Genomic DNA, 21,910 nt, shown 5'->3' with positions numbered 1-21,910 from the left:
CGTGTACGTTCTCTTCTCCACAAAAAGCAGGTTTTATTATGAACTAGGAGAAGTGGTGAGCCATTCCCTGGAGGTGTCTTTACTGACTTACCGGGATGCTTGAAGTGAGCACCTCCTCGAAGGAGATTGTGGGAAGCCGGAAGTTGGCCCCTTTCTGTTTGCTTTTCTTCCCTTTTGTTCTCCTCCTCTTCTTCCTCCTCTCTCTCTCGGTTTCTTTCTTCCATTTTTCTGTATTTCCTTCTGATACCGACACTGAAACAAGCAAAATTTCTGCACCAAGTCCTGCTGGAATTAACTTTTCACTGATTCGAGACCACCTCCTCTTTTCTCTTTTAAAAATCACTCTACTCTATGTGACAGAATGATACAAAGAAGCTTCAAACTTGGGGATCTTTGCTTTAATCCTGGTTTATTTCCTGCTTGATTAAGAGCTAGGCATCCAGATGCCATGTGAAATCACAACTTCATGCAGAGGCACCCTTATGTTCTTACATAGAGTTTTAAATTTTACTTTCAAGAGCGTAATCATGATGCCTGTGGAGGATGGTAGGTTTTTCCGAAAGCGTTAATAGGTCTTTCAGGTGTGATTTCTGCTGAAAAAAGGGTGACTGAAAGTTCCTTTAGTTTCTGGACACCTGAAGGTTGTCCTTCTTTTTGTTTGGCTTTTGTTTTCTCTTCAATTTTATTGGAATGTGATTGATTCAGGTAAGAGAAACCCAAGTAAGACGGTAGGTGTTGCAAGAGGGCATCAGAGGGCAGACACACTGAAACCATAATCACAGAAAACTAGTCAATCTAATCACACTAGGACCACAGCCTTGTCTAACTCAATGAAACTAAGCCATGCCCGTGGAGTCACCCAAGACGGGCGGGTCATGGTGGAGAGGGCTGACAGAATGTGGTCCACTGGAGAAGGGAATGGCAAACCACTTGAGTATTCTTGCCTTGAGAACCCCATGAACGGTATGAAAAGGCAAAATCATAGGATAGTGAAAGAGGAACTCCCCACGTCAGTAGGTGCCCAATATGCTACTGGAGATCATTGGAGAAATAACTCCAGAAAGAATGAAGGGATGGAGCCAAAGCAAAAACAATACCCAGTTGTGGATGTGACTGGTGATAGAAGCAAAATCCGATGCTGTAAAGAGCAATATTGGATAGGAACCTGGAATGTATTGGATAGGAACCTGGAATGTCAGGTCCATGAAATCATGGCAAATTGGAAGTGGTCAAACAGGAGATGGCAAGAGTGAATGTCGACATTCTAGGAATCAGCGAACTGAAATGGACTGGAATGGGGGAATTTAACTCAGATGACCATTATATCTACTACTGCAGGCAGGAATCCCTTAGAAGAAATGGAGTAGCCAACATGGTCAACAAAAGAGTCTGAAATGCAGTACTTGGATGCAATCTCAAAAACGACAGAATGATCTCTGTTTGTTTCTAAGGCAAACCATTCAGTATCACAGTAATCCAAGTCTATGCCCCAACCAGTAGTGCTGAAGAAGCTGAAGTTAAACAGTTCTAAGAAGACCTCCAAGACCTTTTAGAACTAACACCCAAAAAAGATGTCCTTTTCATTATAGGGGACTGGAGTGCAAAAGTAGGAAGTCAAGAAACACCTGGAGTAACAGGCAAATTTGGCCTTGGAATATGGAATGAAGCAGGGCAAAGACTAATAGAGTTTTGCCAAGAAAATACACTGGTCATAGCAAACACCCTCTTCCAAAAACACAAGAGAAGGCCCTACACATGGACATCACCAGATGGTCAACAGTGAAATCAGATTGATTATATTCTTTGCAGCCAAAGATGGAGAAGCTCTATACAGTCAGCAAAAACAAGACCAGGAGCTGACTGTGGCTCAGAACATGAACTCCTTATTGCCAAATTCAGACTTAAATTGGAGAAAGTAGGGAAAACCACTAGACCATTCAGGTATGACCTAAATCAAATCCCTTATGATTATACAGTGAAAGTGAGAAATAGATTTAAGGGCCTAGATCTGATAGATAGCGTGCCTGATGAACTATGGATGGAGGTTCATGATACTGTACAGGAGACAGGGATCAAGACCATCCCCATGGAAAAGAAATGCAAAAAAGCAAAATGGCTGTCTGAGGAGGCCTTACAAATAGCCGTGAAAAGAAGAGAAGCGAAAAGCAAAGGAGAAAAGGAAAGGTATAAGCATCTGAATGCAGAGTTCCAAAGAATAGCAAGAAGAGATAAGAAAGCCTTCCTCAGTGATCAGTGCAAAGAAATAGAGGAAAACAACAGAATGGGAAAGACTAGAGATCTCTTCAAGAAAATCAGAGATACCAAAGGAACATTTCATGCAAAGATGGGCTCGATAAAGGACAGAAACGGTATGGACCTAACAGAAGCAGAAGATATTAAGAAGAGGTGGCAGGAATACACAGGAGAACTGTACAGAAAATATCTTCACGACCCAGATAATCACGATGGTGTGATCACTCACTTAGAGCCAGACATCCTGGAATGTGGAGTAGTGGGCCTTAGAAAGCATCACTACAAACAAAGCTAGTGGAGGTGATGGAATTCCAGTTGAGCTATTTCAAATCCTGAAAGATGATATGCCAGCAAATTTGGAAAACTCAGCAGTAGCCACAGGACTGGAAAAGGTCAGTTTTCATTCCAATCCCAAAGAAAGGCAATGCCAAAGAATGCTCAAACTACCGCACAATTGCACTCATCTCACACGCTACTAAAGTAATGCTTAAATTTCTCCAAGACAGGCTTCAGCAATACGTGAACCGTGGACTTCCAGAAGTTCAAGCTAGTTTTAGAAAAGGCAGAGGAACCAGAGATCAAATTGCCAACATCCGCTGGATCATGGACAAAGCAAGAGAGTTCCAGAAAAGCATCTATTTCTGCTTTATTGACTATGCCAAAGCCTTTGACTGTGTGAATCACAATAAACTGTGGAAAATTCTGAAAGAGATGGGAATACCAGACCACCTGACCTGCCTCTTGAGAAATCTGTATGCAGGTCAGGAAGCAACAGTTCGAACTGGACATGGAACAACAGACTGGTTCCAAATAGGAAAAGGAGTATGTCAAGGCTGTATATTGTCACCCTGCTTATTTAACTTCTATGCAGAATACATCATGAGAAATGCTGGGTTGGAAGAAGCTGGAATCAAGATTGCCGGGAGAAATATCAGTAACCTCAGCTATGCAGATGACACCACCCTTACGGCAGAAAGTGAAGAGGAACTCAAAAGCCTCTTGATGAAAGTGAAAGTGGAGAGTGAAAAAGTTGGCTTAAAGCTCAACATTCAGAAAACAAAGATTATGGCATCCAGTCCCATCAATTCATGGGAAATAGATGGGGAAACAGTGGAAACAGTGTCAGACTTTATTTTTTGGGGCTCCAAAATCACTGCAAATGGTGACTGCAGCCATGAAATCAAAAGACGCTTACTCCTTGGAAGGAAAGTTATGACCAACCTAGGTAGCATATTCAAAAGCAGAGACATTACTTTGCCAACAAAGGTCCATCTATTCAAGGCTATGGTTTTTCCTGTGGTCATGTATGGATGTGAGAGTTGGACTGTGAAGAAAGCCGGGTGCCGAAGAATTGATGCTTTTGAACTGTGGTGTTGGAAAAGACTCTTGAGAGTCCCTTGGACTGCAAGGAGATCCAACCAGTCCTTTCTGAAAGAGATCAGCCCTGGCATTTCTTTGGAAGGAATGATGCTAAAGCTGAAACTGCAGTACTGCCACCTGATGCGAAGAGTTGACTCATTGGAAAAGACTCTGATGCTGGGAGGAATTGGGGGCAGAAGGAGAAGGAGACGACAGAGGATGAGATTGCTGGACGGCATCACTGACTCGATGGACATGAGTCTGAGTGAACTCTGGGAGTTGGTGATAGACAGGGAGGCCTGGCGTGCTGTGATTCATGGGGTCGCAAAGAGTCCGAGATGACTCAGCAACTGAACAAAAACAAAATTGATTCAGAAACATTGTATTAGTTTCAGGTGTACAAATGATGATTTTATTTATGTATATAATGCAAAGTGATCACCACAATAAGTTTGTTTATCATCCATCGTCTCACTTGGGTACACATTTTTTTTTTCTCGTAATGGGAATTTTAAGATTTACCCTATTAGAAGTTTTTTGATTATATGACGCAGTGTTGTTAACTTTAGGCCCCAGGCTGCACGCTGCCCCTCTAGCATGGGCACTGGTAGTTTCTAACTGTGAGTGCGTACCTTTTGACCACTGTCACCCCTTTCACCTCACCCCCGACCCCCATCTCTGGCAACCACCGGCCTGACCTCTGTATCTATTACTTGGGTTCCTTTAGATTCAACTTATGGATGAGATCATATAGTATTTATCTTTTTCTCACTTATTTCACTTAGCATAATGCCCTCAAGGTCCATTCTTATTGTTGCAGATGGCAGAATTTCCTTCCTTTCTTGGCCAACTGGAGAAGGCAATGGCAACCCACTCCAGTATTCTTGCCTGGAGAACCCCAGGGACCGGAGCCTGGTGGCCTCCCGTCTCTGGGGTCATACAGAGTCGGACACGACTGATGTCACTTAGCAGCAGCAGTAGCAGTTCATTTTGTGTGTGTGTATCACATTTTCTTTATTCATTCGTGGGCTGATGGTCATTTAGGTTGTTTCCATATCTTGGCTGTTATAAATAATACTGCAGTGAATATGGATAAGATGTTTCTTTAAAGCCCTGTTTTCATTTCCTTCAGAGAAATACCCAAAAGTGGAATTGCTGGATCATATGGTAGTTCTGTTTGTAATTTTTTGAGAAACCTCCTCAAGAAAGTACTGTTTTCCATAGTGGCTGTGGCAATTTACATTCCCACGAATAGTGCACAAGGGTTCACTTTTCTTCACATCTTCACCAACACTTGTTTCTTTTTGATAATAGCCATTCTTATGAGTGGGAGGTGATGTCACTGAGATTTTGGTGTACATTTCCCTGGTGATTAGTGATGTTGAGCACCTTTTCAGGTACAGTAGTCCTGCCTTAGCTGTGGTTTTGCTTTGTAAAGTTTTAGGACCTGTGGTCAGCCTCAGTCTGAATATATTAACGGGACAATTGCAGACAGAAACAGTTCGTAAGTTTTCAATCACATGCTCTTGTTAGCAGCATTGTGAATTCTTGAGTTTTTGCTTTTGTTGCCTTTGCGTTTGATTGTCATGTCCCCAAAAAATCATGCTAAGACTGATGTTAAGGAGCTTACCTTTGGTGTTTTCCTCTAGGAGTTTTATGGTTTTAGGACTTATGTTTGTCTTTAGTATTTATTTTTGTGTATGTTATAAAGTATGGGGTTTTATTTTTTACATGTGACTGTCCAGTTTTCCCAACACCATTTAATGAAGAGACTGTCTTTTCCCCATTGCATGTTCTTGGCACCTTTATCATAAATTAACCACTTGTGTGTGTGTTTATTTCTGGGCTTCCTGTTCTGTTCTGTTGATCTATGTGTGTGTTTTTATGCCAGTATCATACTGTTTTGATTATTATAGCTTTGTAATATAGTTAGATGTCAGTAAGCATAATGCTTTCCTTAGTTTTGTTCTGTTTCAATATTGCTTTGGCTGTTCAGTCTTTTGTGGCTCCATACAAATTTTAGGATTGTTTTTTTCTATTTCTGTGAAAAATGCCATTGGGATTTTGATAGGAATTGCATTGCGCCTGGCAGATCACTTTGAGTATTATGGACCTGTAAATTTTGACAATAGTTTTTCATTCCATAAGCATGGAATATCTCTTCATTTATTTGTATCTTCATTTTCTTCATTAATAGTTTTCAGTGTACAGGTCCTTTACCTCCTTGATTAAATTTATTCTTAGTTATTTTGTTCTTTTTGATGCAAGGTAGATGTCATAGTTTTCTTAATTTCTCTTTCTGAAAGTTTGTTTTTAAGATATTGAAATGTGACTTATTTTTGTATATTGGTCTTGTGTCCTAAAACTTTACTGTATTTATTTATTAATTGTAACAGATTTTTTTGGTAGAGTTTGAGTTTTCTATATATAATATAATGTCATTTGCACATAAAGACAGTTTTATTTCTTCCTTTCCAGTTTGGATGCCTTTTATTTCTTTTTCCTTGTCTTGTTCCTGATCTTAGAGGGAAAGCTATCAGCTTTTCACTACTCAGTATCTTTGGGCAGATTTTCCTTATTGAGGGCTTTTGGAGAAATGGTCTCTGGGCTTTCAGTTTGGCTGATGCATTTTTATCATTTTAGAATTCCATCTTCAGAATGTTATACAACGTACAGTAAAACTTGGCCTTGGAGATTACTTGAGATTATTTAAAATATATTTTAAATAAGATAAATTGGAATAAATTAAGTAAATTAAGTTAAAAATTTCATATGGAAGTATATTCCTTTATTTTATTTAAAAACTATTACCTGCATTGTATTATAAGTGTGTTTGTTATAGAAAATTGGGAAAGTGAAAAAGTATAAAGAAAAAACTGCCCAGAGATGATAATCTCTGTTTCTAATTTGCATGAGAATCTCTACTAGGCTCAGTATCTCTCTTCTTGTCTCTCTTATCTACCTCAATACATGTATTGCATTTATAATATATTCTATATTTATAAGTATATGATGTATATATTAGACACACAAACCCTGCCATGGACTGCCAAAATTTGTTTGCTGAAACCCTGATTCCCGGTGTGACTATATTTGGAGGTAAGGCCTTCAGAAGGAAATTAAGGAAAGGATAAATGAGGTCATAAGGATGGGACCTGAATCCAGCTGGCCTGTGGCCTCACCTCTCTCCCGCATATTGTGCGCACACGCCCAGGAAAGGCTGTGAAAGCACATAGTGAGACGACGGCTCTCTGTAAGCCAGGAGAGGAGGCCCCAGAATAAACTTTTTGGTGACATCTTAATCTTGAACTTCCAAGCTTCCAGAATTGTGAAAAGTCCATTTTTGTTGTTTACACCATCTAGTCTGTGGTATTTTGTTCTGGCAGCCCAAGCTAATACACACACACACACACACACACACACACACACTCTCTCTCTCTCTCTCTCTCTCTCTCTCATCATTGATATATCCTTCACACACATTTGAAACAGAAGCTTAAGACATTTTCTATATAATCTAGCGCACGGTTTTAAGTTGACCTGGCAGGTAGTAGCAGATGCTCGTTAAGTGTGAGCTGAACGAGTTGCAGATTCTTCTGCTGGCTGGAGAATGAAGTATAGCACTCGCCCTTTTGAAATCCTGAGTGCACCCAGCAGATCAGAGGCTCATTCCTACTGGGAATACAGAAAATTATGGATGCAAAATACCTGGGAGCTTAAGAAAATACCCTTACCAGGTCCATCTTTAAATGAGATACTTACTGAAAGGAACTGCAGGGGTAAGTGAAAGTCATTCAGTCATGTCCAACTCTTTGCGACACCATGGACCATACAGTCCATGGAATTCTCCAGGCAAGAATACCTTTCAGGCCTCCAGGCAAGAAGGCCTTTCCCTTCTCCAGGGGATCTTCCCAACCCAGGGATCAAACCCAGGTCTCCTGCCTTGCAGGCGGATTCTTTACCAGCTGAGCCACAAGGGAAGCCCAAGAATACTGGCATGGGTAGCCTGTCCCTTCTCCAGGGGATCTTCCTGACCCAGGAATTGAACCAGGGTCTACTGCATTGCAGGCAGATTCTTTACCAGCTGAGCCACAAGGGAAGCCCCTGCAGGGGTCAGGCATGGTGTTTTTAAAAACTCCTTGACTGACCTACTGGTCTAGTAGTTGAAACAAGCAGGGCATGGGTGTAAAGACACTAGTCACTTTTGACTAAGATACAAGTGATCAGGCCAGATTACTGTGGTCATTGAGAGGAAGGATCCGCTGTGGGCCTGAGGAGACTCCAGGTGTTTCCTGGGGGAGGGGAAGGATGGCTAGGACTCAGGAGAGGAAGGATTTAGAGAGCTGTCCCAGGAACAAAGGCTGGAGGTGGGGATAAGTGGGACATATTTCTGTGGGTAAGAACCATGAGGAAGCCAGCTTTATAAGATCAAAGTTTAAGGCCGATGTCAGATTGGAGCTTTCTGGGTTACAATGCGTCACTTAAAGTGATCCTTTCACTCTGCTTTATCATCTTGGGTTAAAGTCCGTGCTGTATAAAAATGATTTAAAAAAACCAAAAACACCCTTGTAGATCCTTCTGGTGAACCCTCGAGTATTTTGGGCTTCCGTTTAGGTCAGATACACTAAAGTTCTTGTTGATCACAAGATCCTGCTCTACTTAAAAAGTCTAGTTAAATATTAATGCAAGGAAATTTGTTCTTGCATATTTTCACACGTAATTTCTTTAATTGGGATTATGCATTTTACATAATTTAAATCCTGACATCTGGGTGATGCTTAGCCAGCGAAGGACCGTTTCATCGGAGAGATCTCAGTAGCATCTCTCTGAACTGCCTGCCAGCAGTTAGCTGTTAAGCGCTTACATCAAGAATGTTGTTTCTTCAGTGGGAGGTGTGATGGAAATTGAACTGTCCCTAGAGCTTCTGTTCACTGAAAGGACAACGCTAGTTCTGTCTACTGTGTAGCAGCCGAAATGCAGGGAGAGGTCTGTTTGCTAGAACTGGGGAGCAGGCGAGGAGGTCGTCAGGTTTTTCCCTTCCTGCTTCTGCCCTGGTTAGTCCAGGGCTGTTCGCCATCTGTCCTGTGTGTCTCTTTTGATCGCGGGTACTAGAACATGGATTGTTTAGGGGGGGCGGGGAGCGAGGCTTTTGCATTCCTACTTCAGTTTTTATAATGTATTAGTAATAGGTGCCAATCTGACAACTTTCTGATGGTTGGTACAGATGTGAACACTCGTTAAATTATGATGACTATCTTTTGGAATCCAAGCTTCGCATGTAAGCAACTTCCCTTATACGCTTCTGACGTCTCTGGCCATTTGAAGCATTCCTTTGAGGTTCAGGAGCTGCTTTTGCCAGGCTTGGAGTGTGCCCATAGGACTGACGCGAGACAGTCAGCCTTGGGATCAGAGCGGTAGTTGGCCCCTCGCCGACCCCCACCTGCTCTCTTGTTTCCTGAACTTGGCGTATTGTATTTGCTTTCTGGGGGACCAGGCAGACAATAAACTCACAGAACTTTGATAGACTGGAGTGCTCTGGAAACACCTAGCCCGTTGGAAAGATAGGATGTGGCCGGGGGCAGGGAGCGGAGGGGTGCGGTTCTTCTCGTGGGAGGTGAGCTCTCTGTGAGCAGGGGCCTCGTCTGCCTGACTAGCCGGGCCTTCAGTCTTCAGAGAGCAGGCAGTGGGCGGGGTACGAGCAGGCTGACAGGAAGGGGCAAGCTGACATGTAGGGGGAGAGTTTCTCCGCAGAGGGAACAGCGCGTGCCGAGGCCCTGCTGGGGTGAGGAGGCCTCTGGGGCCGGAGGCCGGGGGTCACGTGGAGGGTGAGGCGGGCAGAGCGAGGCGGTGGGCCGGGGCCTGCGGAGGAGAGCGGCGGGCGCCATTTTGTGCTAAACGCACGAGAAACCGTCGAAGGGCTCTGGGTGCGATCTCTCGGCATTCTGGGAAGAAGACTGTGGCCGTCGTGTGGAGGACGGAGTGCAGGCTGGCAAGAGACGAAGCAGGAGGACCCCTGGGGCTGTCAGAGACCACGCAGGAGGTGGTGGTGGCAGCGGCTGTGGAGACCGAAGGCCCTGGACGACTCCGGCCGCCGTGTGGGTAAAGCTGGTGGACCTGCTGAGGGTTCGCAGGGGGCTTAGAGGCACAGAGAGGGTCAGGGTGACGTCGAGGTCGCACCACTTGATCCTTTCTTTCTTTCTTCAGCCTGTGGATTGCTAAGTCTTTCTTCTCACCAGAACCATCTCTTTCCTTCATCCTCATTCGGACAGGGGTGGTTTCCGGTCCTCCCTGGCCTCTCTGGGTCTGCGGTACCTGCCAGACGCTTTCAGTGCAGGTGGATTTCCGGTCAGTCCTGGATTCTCACTGGCTGTTCTTCCCTTCCCTGTGTTTGTAATTAGAATCTTATGATTCCAAGAGCATCAGTAGAGCTCTCACACGGAGGTTACTCATTACCAGGCAGCCTGGCAGGGACGTGGATGTGCCTCTAGGCAGCAAAGGTTGTTTTTCTTCACCTCATTGTGCTCTCTGGGAACACAGAATAAAAAGTTATTTCTTGGAGGCAAGTGGAGATCTTGACTCCTTTTTATCCCTGCCGGGTCAGGTTACATGAACAAAGGGTGGAGGAAGGTGGGATGGTGTTGCAGGCAGTTGACAGGTACAAGCTTCATCCACTCTGGCTATCTTGGCAGCTATTTCCTTCCTCAGTTACATGGACAGGATTCTTTCTTTGCGCACAAGGATATACAAGAAATTGAAGCTTCTGGGTGAATGCCAGTGTGTATACTTTCAGGATTTCAGAACTAATTGGTTTGTGTTGACTATGACTGTTTACCATTTGTATATTGTAAAAGAAACATGCAAATTACTTGACATTTGCTAGTCAAATTGGTGAGCTATTTTTTTTAACAAGTCAGCAATATCTACTTCATGAGCTGTCTGGAAAGTATTACTGGGAAGTGTCAGGACTTTTTTCCCCTAGCAATAAAAATCTTTTCTGGATATTTATCAGATTTTTGCAACTCTTGCAAACTCTCCAGTTTCCTTATTTTTCATTAAGAGAAGTATGTAAAACAATTGAGAAGAGTCTTAAGGTTAGTCAGTCAAATTGTCACATAGAGTCTTTGAGGCTATTCCTTCCTTCCTAATTTCACCTCCCTTTTCTCTCTATTCCTAGTCATCCCGCACGTCCTTGCCAGGTTTGTCTTCTGTGTGTCAGCCAGTCCCAGTTTCAGAGTTCTCAGTGGTTTCCTGGTTTTTGTGGAGTGGCCTCACAGCAGAGAGTGCACTTAACTTCTGCAAACCTGACTACAACTCCTAACCACCCTGACCTGTTTGTGTGTGATGTATGGCCAGGAGTGGACACAAACACCAGTCACACAGCTGGTTAAATTCAACAAATACTTCAGTTGCTTTTCCTTCTGTTAAATTCAAATGAAATCACATACAGGTTTTTTTTTTTTTTTTAATTAAAAGCATCTATGCTAGAGGATAATTTTCTTAATAAGAGTCTTCCCGTCTGCCTGACTCCCTCCCTCCTCACATGCAAGCCGGCCAGGTTCTCTAAGCCCCCATCATGGTGCCCCCTTCTCTTCTGCTGCTCTAGTCAGGTTTGCAGAAGTTAAGTGCACGGTCTGCTGTGAGGCAGTTCCACACAAGTCTCCTAGTTAGCGAAACGCATGATTCTTCATAAACTGAATTTCTACCAGAAAAAGGCCTGACTTTTAATTCTTGGCTAGCAACAACAACAGCAAAAAACATGTAAAACCACCACCTACTTACAGCGCCAAATAATCAGCAGTGTCCTGAGTGACCGCTGGTGCCTGGTGAGCCCTGCTCCCCCCACCTACTCGGTGTGCGGAAACAGTTTCTGTCCCTCTGGAATTCTGAGTTCAGGTGGAGCAGACACATTGCCAGAATTTTCCCAGTATTTCCCAGGCAAGACCTAGCTCTCAGGAAGGCTTCTCGAGAAGGAGAAACAGGCTTTCTTATTGACAAGTTTTTGTCTTGATTTTCACCTACTTTTTCGGGAAGGCTGTTGTGTTTTGGCAGACACCGGGCTAGATATTAAGGATGTGGTTGTGATAAAAAATAGGGAGAATTCCTGCTGAGTCTAACGAAGGGGTGTGGAGTCACATGGGACATGCCAGTGAGCCAGGCCCTGTGGCTTCTCCCTGTAACCCTGGCAGCCCTGCCTGCTCCTCACCTGAACCCCTGGTCATGCCAGAGGAGGCACTGCTCGGGGCAGGGCTTTTTTTTTGTTTATTTAAAGATTTTAAAAAAATTTTTATTTTGGATATGGGCCGTTTTAAAAGTCTTTATGAATTTGTTACAATATTGCTTTTGTTTTCTGTTTTGGTTTTCTGGATGCAAGGCATGTGGGATCTTCGTTCCCTGACCAGGGATCAAACCCAGGCCCCCTGCCTTGGAAGTGTGGCTCATTAACCACTGGACTGCCAGGGAAGTCCCTGAACACCGGTGTTAGAGTCAGGGTTGAAGAAAATCATTTTGAACATATTTTTGGAAATGTGATGAACGTCATGTTTAAGTGGACTCTATCTTATTATACTTTTTGTCAGGCTATAGTTTCCTTTTTATTCAAACACTGGTTGCCAGAAGCTTTGTTTCAATACAGAATACATGCAGCCACACGTCTTTGACCACATTCTCTCTTTGGGACCCCGTCTGCTTGGCGTTGGGAAAGGGATTGCCAGCTCTGCTCTGTTAAATATTCCATCTTATCAAAGAGGTGTTTCATCAATTATGTATAACAGTAGATGCCACTCAATAAATATTTTATACGTGATAGATATTTTTGTCTGAAATTACTTTTTCACTCGAGCAATGATTTAAACCCTCGTTTTTAGTTTTATGAGGTGACACTTTTATAATATCATATAGTGACTGCAGCTTGAATGTCATAGAGCTTTAGGGCAGCATTAATCATAAATTCATCTGCCCCCACCCCCGATCCTCAGAAACTTTCTGTTAATTCAGGTTTTACCCCTTCTGTGTGTGGAAGAAAATGTGTGTGTGTGAGAGAGAGAGAGTGTGCGTGTGTGTGTGTGTGTGTGCACACTTTCTGGGGATGAGACAAGTAATGCTTTTGACCTAACGGCTCTGAAGTTATAAATTCCAAATGATTTTTAAAGTCTATGTATAGACTTTAAGGAAGGAAAAAAAAGTGTTTTTCAGTGGGTTAAACAAAAAAGAATGTTAAACTAAGCTGGGATATATTCCAAGCCGTCTCTCTAGTTAGAGTGAGTGGAAGCTGTTGGGAGTTTAGAATACACTCCCCCCTCCCACCCTGCTCTCCTTTTCAGGTTATTGTGTACTTTGATGGGGAAGGGTAACACTCTGTCTCTGGGCCTTTGAGAACAGCCTCTCCTCTCCTTTTCACATGGACCTGGCGGCCAGGCACAGTCCATGGCTGGGAGCCACCTGCGCTGTGTGCAGCGTCGTCACAGTTCACAGCTACCAGGCCTTCCAGGGAGGACTTTGTTTTATGAAATGAAGCTGTATGATTAAATTCTCCGCTGTAATATATATCTTTAAAAAAAAAAATCACAGACTTTCCACTTTATGGGCAAAAGGAAAAGCGTGAATTCTGCCGGAGAAGCAGGAGTTGGGGTCGGTATGTTGAGGATTCATTTCAGTCAGGATTTGCAAGGGCCTTGGTGTGGCGAATTGGGGAAGATGAAGCCCCCAGCCTCTCAGCCTGATATTCTGGGCCTGGTGAGGGAGCAGGCTGATAAGAGGAGTAATTGAAGAACAATGATACGCTTCATTTCCTTTTCTTGAATCTAAGTTATGCATTGGTCATTTCCTCTGCATATCTGTTTAATGGTTGTTAAATTAAATTGCTTTCTCTCAAGTGGTGATTTTTATGTTTTTTTTTTTTTTAACCATCTTTTATTTCCACTTTGCTCCGTCACCCTCTGGCCTGACGCTCCGCACGCCTGTGGTGGAGGCTCTGATGTAATATTTAAACAACAAAGGATGCATTTATTTGATCCAGGGATGTGAGGAGTGCCGGCTCTGTTTCTGGCTGTGCTGAGCTTTGGAGTCCAGAACTCGAGTGTGCTCAGCATGTCTGGCTGCACGAGGGGGTGAGGAAGGTGTTCACTCAGAGCACCCCTGCCCCAGAGCCCCCAACAGCGGCACGGTACTGCCTCCTCCACGGCTTCCGTCGGCCTGTGGTCACTGAGCCTGATGTTGCGCTCTGGGATGGGCGCAGCCTCATCAGCCCAGCCCAGCCTTCAGGCTGGTATTTCCACCTTCACTTTGCTGGGGTTTGTCTGCTTTCCACCTGTGCCCATAAGGCTGGGTTTCCAGTCTGCTATCTCAGGGTAGATGGGCCTCCCAGTCTCATCCCCAAGACCTTCCTGCCTGCATTTCTCTGAACTCTGAGTGTCTGCCCACTCACTCACTCATTTGACAGATCCTCATTGAGCAGCATCTCTGTATCAGATGTGAAATTAGGCTTTGGGTTATATTCTAGTCGGGAGACAAGGGATAAGCTCTTCTATAATGTGCAGAGAGTGGTAACTGCTAAGAGAGAAACAACTCAGGGTAAGAGACATTGGTGACTGCGGTCTTGTATGGGGTGGTGGGGAAGGAGGCTTTGGGGCAGAGCCCTGTGGAAGTGAGGGCCACGTTTTGTGTGCATTGAAGGCAGGCCTTCTCTCCTGAGGCAGATTTCATTCCCCAGGGAACATTTCTCTGTGTCTGGGGACATCTCAGCCTTGGGGGAGGGATGTGTCTCACTGGCATATGGAGGGCAGAGGCCAGGGACAAGCCTAAGGATCCTGCAGTGAACAGAGCGGCCCTGCATGCAGAGAACCATCTGGTTCAAAATGTCAGGCTACCAGGGTCGGGAAACCTAGTCGGGGAAGGGGAAGAGTAGACAAGAACAGAGGAAACAGTGGCCACAAAAGCAGAAGGGAACCCCCTTAGGAACCCCTGAGGTGGGAGCAGGTTTGGAGAGCAGCAAGAAGCTGGGGTTTGCAGAGAGGAGGGTGCTGGGGGCGAGTGGCAGGAGGTCAGGGAGCGGTGAGGGCACACAGAGCTCTGTAGAACCTTGCAAAGATTTTGGCTGTGACAGAGCAAAGGAGGCCACACAATTGACCCTTGCAGAGGAGGGGCAAGCCCTGACATCCCTCTGGCTGCAGAGGAGAGCGTGGCCCCTGGCTTGGGCACAGGCTGGAGCAGCCAGGATTACTGTGGCCATCTTGCTGGAGGTGCTGGTGCTTGGGGCCAGGAAGCAGTGTGGTGCTGTGGTTTGTTGTTAGATTGGGTGCATATTTTGAAGCTAGAGTCAGTAATGAGTGTTGAAGGGTTTAGAGAAAGACATGTGCAAAGGACAACTTTTTTTTTTTTTTTAACTTTTTGTTTTGTATTGGAGTATAGCTGATTAACAATGTTGTGTTAGTTTCACGTGAACAACAGAGGGACTCAGCCATACATACACAGGTATCCCTCAAACTCCCCTCCCATCCAGGCTGCCACAAAGCACTGAGCAGTGTCCCATGTGCTATGCAGCAGGTCCTTATTGGTTATCCATTTCAAATACAGCAGTGTGTAGTGTATGTGCAGTTAGTTACTCCCTAACTGTCCCTTCTCCCTATCCTTCTCCCTGGCAACCATAAGCTTGTTCTCTAAGTCTGTGAATCTTTGTTTTATAAATAAGTTCATTTGTATCTTCTCTTTTTAGATTCTGCATATAAGGGATGTCATATGACATTGCTCCTTCTCAGTCTGGCTCACTTTACTTAATATAGTATTTTCTAGATCCATCCATTGGAGAAGGAAATGGCAACCCAATCCATTGCCTGGAGAATCCCAGGGACAGGGGAGCCTGGTGGGCTGCCGTCTATGGGGTCCCACAGGGTCAGACACGACTGAAGTGACTTAGCAGCAGCAGCAGCAGATCCATCCATGTTGCTGCAAATGGCACGATTTCATTCTTCTTAATGACTGATGAATAGTCCATGATATATGTCTCACATCTCCATAATCCATTCCCCTGTCAGTGGACATTCAGTTGCTTCCACATCTTGGCTGTTGTAAACAGTAAAGGACAGCCTAGTTTTTGGTCCAAGCAACTGTAAAGAAGATTGGCATTTACCGAGAAGGGCTGGTGTGCAGGTGTGGCAGGCAGTGGGAATCAAGGATTGAGCTTTCGAGGTGTTAAGTTTGAGCTGCCTGCTTGGCGTTGCCAAAGGTATATCGAGGCAGGGGGGTTTGTACACGAGGGTGGAGTTTTAAGGGAGAGGTCTTCCTTCCTTTCCCTTAATTTGAGATTTGAGCATCGTTAGCATGCAGTTGAGCTCTCTGTGTCTGTAGATTCTGCATCCATGGATTCAGCCTACCACTGATGGAAAATGTTTTGGGGAAAAAAACTTCAGATAGTTCCCCAAGATAAAACTTGAACTTGCCTTGCTCCAGCAAATATGTGCATAGCATTTTCACTATGTTTGCAATGACTGGCGTAGCATTTACATTGTATTAGGTATTATAAATAGTCTAAAGATGACTTAAAAGTATAAGGGAGGATGTGTGTAGAATATATGCAAATCATGTGTTTTTATATAAGGGACATGAGCATCCTTGGATCTTGGTATATGAGGAGGTCCTGGAACCAACCCCCTCTAGGATATACAGGGATGACTGTGTAGATTTTTAGTAAATTCAGGAGACTGTCGAGTCCCTGGGATCAAAGACTTCATGAAACTGGAGAGTGCCAGAGGGAGGAAGTGGAGGACCACAAGTAGGGAAGTCTTTGGAGGTGGTTTCCTCTGAAGGGGCACAGAGAAGTTGGTGGTAGCTGGAGGGCAATGCAGGGCCAAGGGAGGTGGTGGCGGTGCTTGGTGGGAGCCCTGCGGGTGGGGGTGGTCAGTGGGTAGAAGGTGGTGCAGACACCGAGGGTTAGCTGCCTCTGGTCCATGGTAGATAAAGCACAGGAAGGGGTTGCTGTCATAGGCACGCAGAGATGGACCCTAGTCACCGGCAGGAAGAACCAACGAATCAGGAGACATCTAGAAATTAAGTGAAGTAAAGGTTCTGAAGAGGGGGGGAAAGATTACCTTGTAGTCAACTGGTCCCAGACCCCTTCCTCAGGAAGGCAAGATTTGAGCTTAGCTTCGTGTGAGTGTGTGTATGTGCATTTATAACATATGTATATGAATCTTTATCTGGCAATAAATGTAATTCATTTTATATTGAGCTTTTTATTTGTTCCAAGCTTGCTTTGCCCACCATATGCCAGGTTTCAGCACGAAGTTTATGATCCTTTTTTCTTGCAGTTTTTTTCGTGAGCAATAAAAGCATCGCTCATTTTTAACACTTCCATGCTCATGCTTGTGCTCAGTCAGTCTGACTCTTTGTGACCCTGTGGACTGTAGCCTGCCGGGCTCCTCTGTCCACGGGATTTCCTAGGCAAGAATACCAGAGTGGGAAAAAAAAAAAAGAATACTGGAATGGGTTGCCGTTACTTTCTCTAGGGGATCATCCCCACCCAGGGGTCGAACCCCTGTCTCCTTTGGCTCTTATACTGCAGGTGGATTCTTTTCCACTGACCCAGTGGAGAAACCTGTGTTAAGTCTAACAAGCACCTAACAGGAAGTTCTCTTTTCCCAAAGTAACCTCTTCCTTTTCTTTCCCTCCTAATTCCAGGAACAGACTCTGGCCCTAAGGAAGGAAGGGATTGGGGTTGTTTTGGACTCCGAGCTGCCCCATCTGATCGGCATCTATGATGACCTTCTGAGCACTGGCATGATCCTGTATCACTTGAAGGTAGGAACTGCTTACCTGGAACGTCCTCAGTTTGGTTTCAGCTTTTTCTCAGACACTGGCAAGGTTTAGTGTAATACTCCATGTCCATGAACACACTGTGACGGTAAAGAATGTGCAACAAATCCTTGAGCTCTTTGGGGATTTTCAGCAGTTCATTGGGATTCTCTGGCATTAGAAATTCCTGTTTTATGTCATCCTAAAACTAAATGAAGATCCATTCCCTTTGCCTTCTAATTTGTAGAACCAGTAAGAGGGAGGTAAGGAACAAAAAGACAGACTTAGGAAGAAAAGCTACCAGCACCGAAACTGCGATTGCTTGTATGTACAGTTTTCCGGTCCCTCAGGTTAATTATGAAGTTGTGTCTGAAAGTCACTCAGTCATGTCCGACTCTTTATGACCCCTTGGACTGTAGCCCACCGGGCTCCTCTGTCCATGGGATTTTTCAGGCAAGAATACTGGAGTGGGTTGCCATTTCCTTCTCCAGTGGATCTTCCTGACCCAGGGGTCAAACCAGGGCCCCCTCTGTTGCAGGCAGATTCTTGAACCACCAGGTCCCACCTACGTGATTGGGCCTGCTCCCAGAGTAGCCCTTTCATGAGATAAGAATTTCCTTATCTGCATCAGTGGTGGGCTCTGTAACCTTGACTTCAGTATCTTTTCTCTGATCCATGACTTACAATGGGAAGAGTATCATACTGTGTTTTGTGGGCTCCCCTAAACCGTATGTTTAGACACAAAGAAACCCCTGGCTGCTGGAGGAGAGACTTGTTAGAAACGATTGGGAACAGCCATGGGATTGCAGTCATGGGCAGGTTACTGGTGCTGAAACAGGAGGCCAGCCTTGCCGAGCCCTGAGCCTCAGGAGTCCTGTGTCCTTTTCCAGATACCACGTGCTGTGGCTACAGAGCCTCAGGGGACTCTGCCTGGGCCAGAACTTGCCCACCTGTCAGCAGGTTTCTGGGGCTTCCATGAAAGATGGAGAAGAGACCGTTCTTCATGTTCTTACTAATAAATTTTGCTTGGCTTTTCTCCCTAGGAAGGTCAGACACATGTTGGCAGAGAAGATGCTTCGACAGAACAAGATATCGGTGAGAATCTTTATCAGCTTCCTCTCCCCAGTGGTTTTTAAGAAATCATTTAATGAACTTGCTTTTGAATGACTGACTTTGAAGTAATTATAAAAAAGAAAACATTTCAAATGCAGCATTGACCAGAATGTGTATTTCCATAATTTTGAACTCAGCTCAAATGACCAACACCGAACACTTAGTTTAGTGAATAGAATGGAGCTGCGAATCCTCTCCCCATGCCCCACAGGCTTTCTGTCCTCAGCCACATCTTTCAAGTGGGCTTTCTTTACACCACTCGGCTCTTGTCGCAGTGGAGATATCCTAACAGGTACAGATAAAAGATACAAGATCCTTTAACGGGAAATTCTTCGCACACAGGCGAGGACAGAAAGCAGGGTACACACATGCCCAGCGTTCACACACACAGAGCAGCACTTCCTGGCTTTTCCCACAGTCTCTGTGAGGTACCCGGCTAACCCGTGCTTTAACCCCTGAGCCCAGTGAGGTCTTGCCAGGCTTTATAGAGTAAAGTAGAGCATGCATGTGGTGATGGTAGACTGTGTGTGTGTGTGGTGGAGGGGCAAGGTGGGGATTGGCAGGGGAAGAATTGTATCTTTTCAGCTGGCTTTTAGAAATGCTGGCAGTGAACTTGCTTTCTTGCCCAGTGTAAGCTGTTAATCAAGTCTACACGTATTTACTGTTTATTGTGAACTTGGGAGAGCTGGGAACCAATTCCTGGAAGTCTCTGGGTGAAACTAGGCATCAGGCCTCTTCTTCTCACCGTTAAGTTATGTGTTGACAAGTTACGTGTTGACCTTAGGGTTTGCTGTACGTGATGCTGAGTGCCCAGCACACGTGTTTTCTGTGAACAGAAAAGTTCTGTTCACAGTGCAGGTCTGTGGAGCATAGTGGAAGCTGTTTGGTTTGTGCTTCTGAGCAGCTGGCCAGGAACTGCGCCTGAAATTGTGTAGGTTTGTGTGACCGGGGTTTGTGTCTGTGCCTGGCCACGTGTCAGCAGGAGGGTGGTTGGGTGGGAGTAGGTAGCCCTTGGCAGCCACACGCTCTGAGAGGTCTGTGGAGGTCAAGTTCACCTCAGGATTTCTGGAGACTTCTTGGGCCTCCCAAGATTCATGCCCTCCCACGTTCACCTTTCACCTTTGGTCTGTGCTCCTGGAATGCAGTGCCGGTAAGAGTGGAGGTCACAGTAAGTCTTTGAACCATGGGGCCATCTGTCCCTTCCATTTTACTGGGACCTTCGGGTACTGGAGGAGGAAGTTATTTAGACTCGAGCAAAGCGTGTCAGTGGTAATCAGCTAAGTCACATTACTCAGCTGTTTTTTCCCTGAAGGTGAAATCCTTTGTTTCAGGTGAGATCCAGACCCACTGAGTGACATGCAAAAGCTTGTTCTGTCAGTTGATGCTGTGAACTCCTGAGTTCAGTTTTCTCACTAAACATAAGTGTTCCCCTCACAGTTCAAACTGAGAAAATAAAGGAAGGTTGGGAATCATTGCACCAGGTACCAATGTACATATTTTCTTCCTTTGTTTTCCCGTCTCAGTTCTTCACGGCCTCGACTTGGAGAGTGAGCACTGCATCTTTGAGAATGTTGGGGGGACGGTGACTCTGATCCCCCTGAGTGGGTCCCAGTGCTCTGTGAACGGCGTTCAGATCACGGAGGCCACACACCTCAATCAAGGTATTGGCTTTTGGTTCTCAATCTTTGTACATGTGTTTTCTTAAAAACAAGTTGGTTAGGTAAGGGGAACGTGTGCATCCTAGGACTAATTACTGTTCAGGTATAAAAAGGATGGAGACTGTTGGCTTCATCAGACTCTTCTCTGTTTTGCTGGAGTATTTCTTTATAAAATGCCCATTGTCTTGTTGAGTTAAACTTCTGTGTTGTGGCTTAAAAGTTACTGCTGCGATGAAACTAATGACTTTAAAGGAATTTATTAAGTTAAAAAAAGTGCCCTTCAAGTGCAAGTCCTTAACACGATTGCTTCTTTTAATAATTTTATTACCTTATTTATATTCTTTTTATGACCAATTGTAACTATAACACACAGGATCTTGTATAAAATCTTTTTTTAATTTTGAAGTAATTTCTGTATTACAGAAAGTTTGCAAGGACTTTTTCAGGAGTTCAGTTTCAGGAATTAGTTTCAGGAATTAACTAATTCAAGAGTTAATTGCTCAGGGTCCCTGAGTACTTCAGTGTGTTTCCTTCAAGCAGTGGTGGTCTTGTACATAATTCCAAGGCAGCCGTCCAAACAGAGGAAGGAACAGGTGCGTCCCCACCGCCTGACTTCAGACACCCTTTGAGCTTGGCTGTTTGTCCCAACAGTGTCCGTTACTCTGTTGCCACGTCTCTCTCGTCTCCTTCAGTCTGGACGTGTTCCTTGGTCTTTCCTTGACTTTTATGACTCTGGCAGTTTTGAAAACTGCAGGTCAGATACGCTGTGGGCTGTCCTGCATAAATGTAGAATTTATCTGATGGTTCCTTGTGATTTGACTACTACCATTTTTTGACAGGAACGTCAGGGGAATGATGCTGCACTTTTCTCACGTCTTGTTACCTGATTTCTCTTTGTCGCGTCACTGAGGGTATTCATGTTGATCATTTAATTAAGGAGCAGGATGCTAGGCTTCTTCACTGTAAAGTTAATCTTCCCCCCTTTCTAGTTAATAAGGATATCAGGAAGGTACTTCAGAATCGTAAATATTCTGTTCTGTGCCCTACTTGCGCCCTCTGGTTTTGAATCAGTTGGGTTTTTTTGAGGAGGGGAGGTGGTCTGATTTAATTGTTATTCCGATGGCTGCCATGTGGTGATTTTCTTCTTTGTACACTTATCAGTTGGCTTTTTACTGTAAGAAAGAGCTTTCTTTTATTGCTATTTATTTGTTCATTTATTTAAATCAGTAAAGTTATATGTGTTGCTATTTTATTGGTGAGTTTGGTCATTTTCTATTATTGCTTATTTTGATGCCCAAATTGTCCTGGATTTGGCCAGTGGGAATTCTTTCAAATTGTTTTTTGTGTTCTTTTGGTTTGTCCCCATTGTCTGTGATTAGTTCTGTACTTTCTGACAAATGAGGTATTCCAGGCTCATCTTTCACTTTCCTGGAATCAGCCAGTTCTGCTTCCTTTTAGTGGAGAGTGGGATTTAAAAACCAAGATCTGGGCACTAGATGTGCTCATTGAAGTATTGCTGCTCACATCAGAGTTAGGAAAAATATGTATGTGTGTATAACATATACAACTACACTTCTCTATCTGTTTATATTGATACATTGAAATATCTGTATTTCAGTACCTGTATTTCTAACCAGGAGTTCATACCCAATACCTCTAATTCCAACCCAGTACCATAGAATTCTTTCTAGTTTTCTCCTTTTTCTTATTTGTAGCCCCTTTTTTGACGGTGATGAATTGGA

The 21,910-nt window shown here is 44.4% G+C and overlaps 1 protein-coding gene across 11 annotated transcripts in view; it reads left to right on the top strand.

Annotated features, from left to right (window-relative positions):
• The window catches only part of KIF16B (kinesin family member 16B), a 309,240-nt gene that overhangs the window by 136,464 nt on the left and 150,866 nt on the right, over positions 1-21,910 (top strand). For 9 of the 11 annotated variants that reach the window (XM_025000913.2, XM_025000912.2, XM_059892889.1 and 6 more), the window contains exons 13-15: positions 17,284-17,403; positions 18,441-18,492; positions 20,034-20,171. In XM_025000913.2, the coding sequence (XP_024856681.1) occupies positions 17,284-17,403; positions 18,441-18,492; positions 20,034-20,171 (310 nt within the window). Of the gene's footprint in view, positions 1-9,625; positions 9,712-17,283; positions 17,404-18,440; positions 18,493-20,033; positions 20,172-21,910 lie in introns of those variants that run through there. The other 2 variants (XM_059892885.1, XM_059892886.1) reach the window with 2 other exon arrangements.

Source organism: Bos taurus, chromosome 13, assembly GCF_002263795.3.
Source record: "Bos taurus isolate L1 Dominette 01449 registration number 42190680 breed Hereford chromosome 13, ARS-UCD2.0, whole genome shotgun sequence".
NCBI lineage: Eukaryota > Metazoa > Chordata > Mammalia > Artiodactyla > Bovidae > Bos > Bos taurus.
The sequence above is the reverse complement of the archived record's forward strand: the minus strand, read 5'-3'. Positions and strand labels throughout refer to the sequence as shown.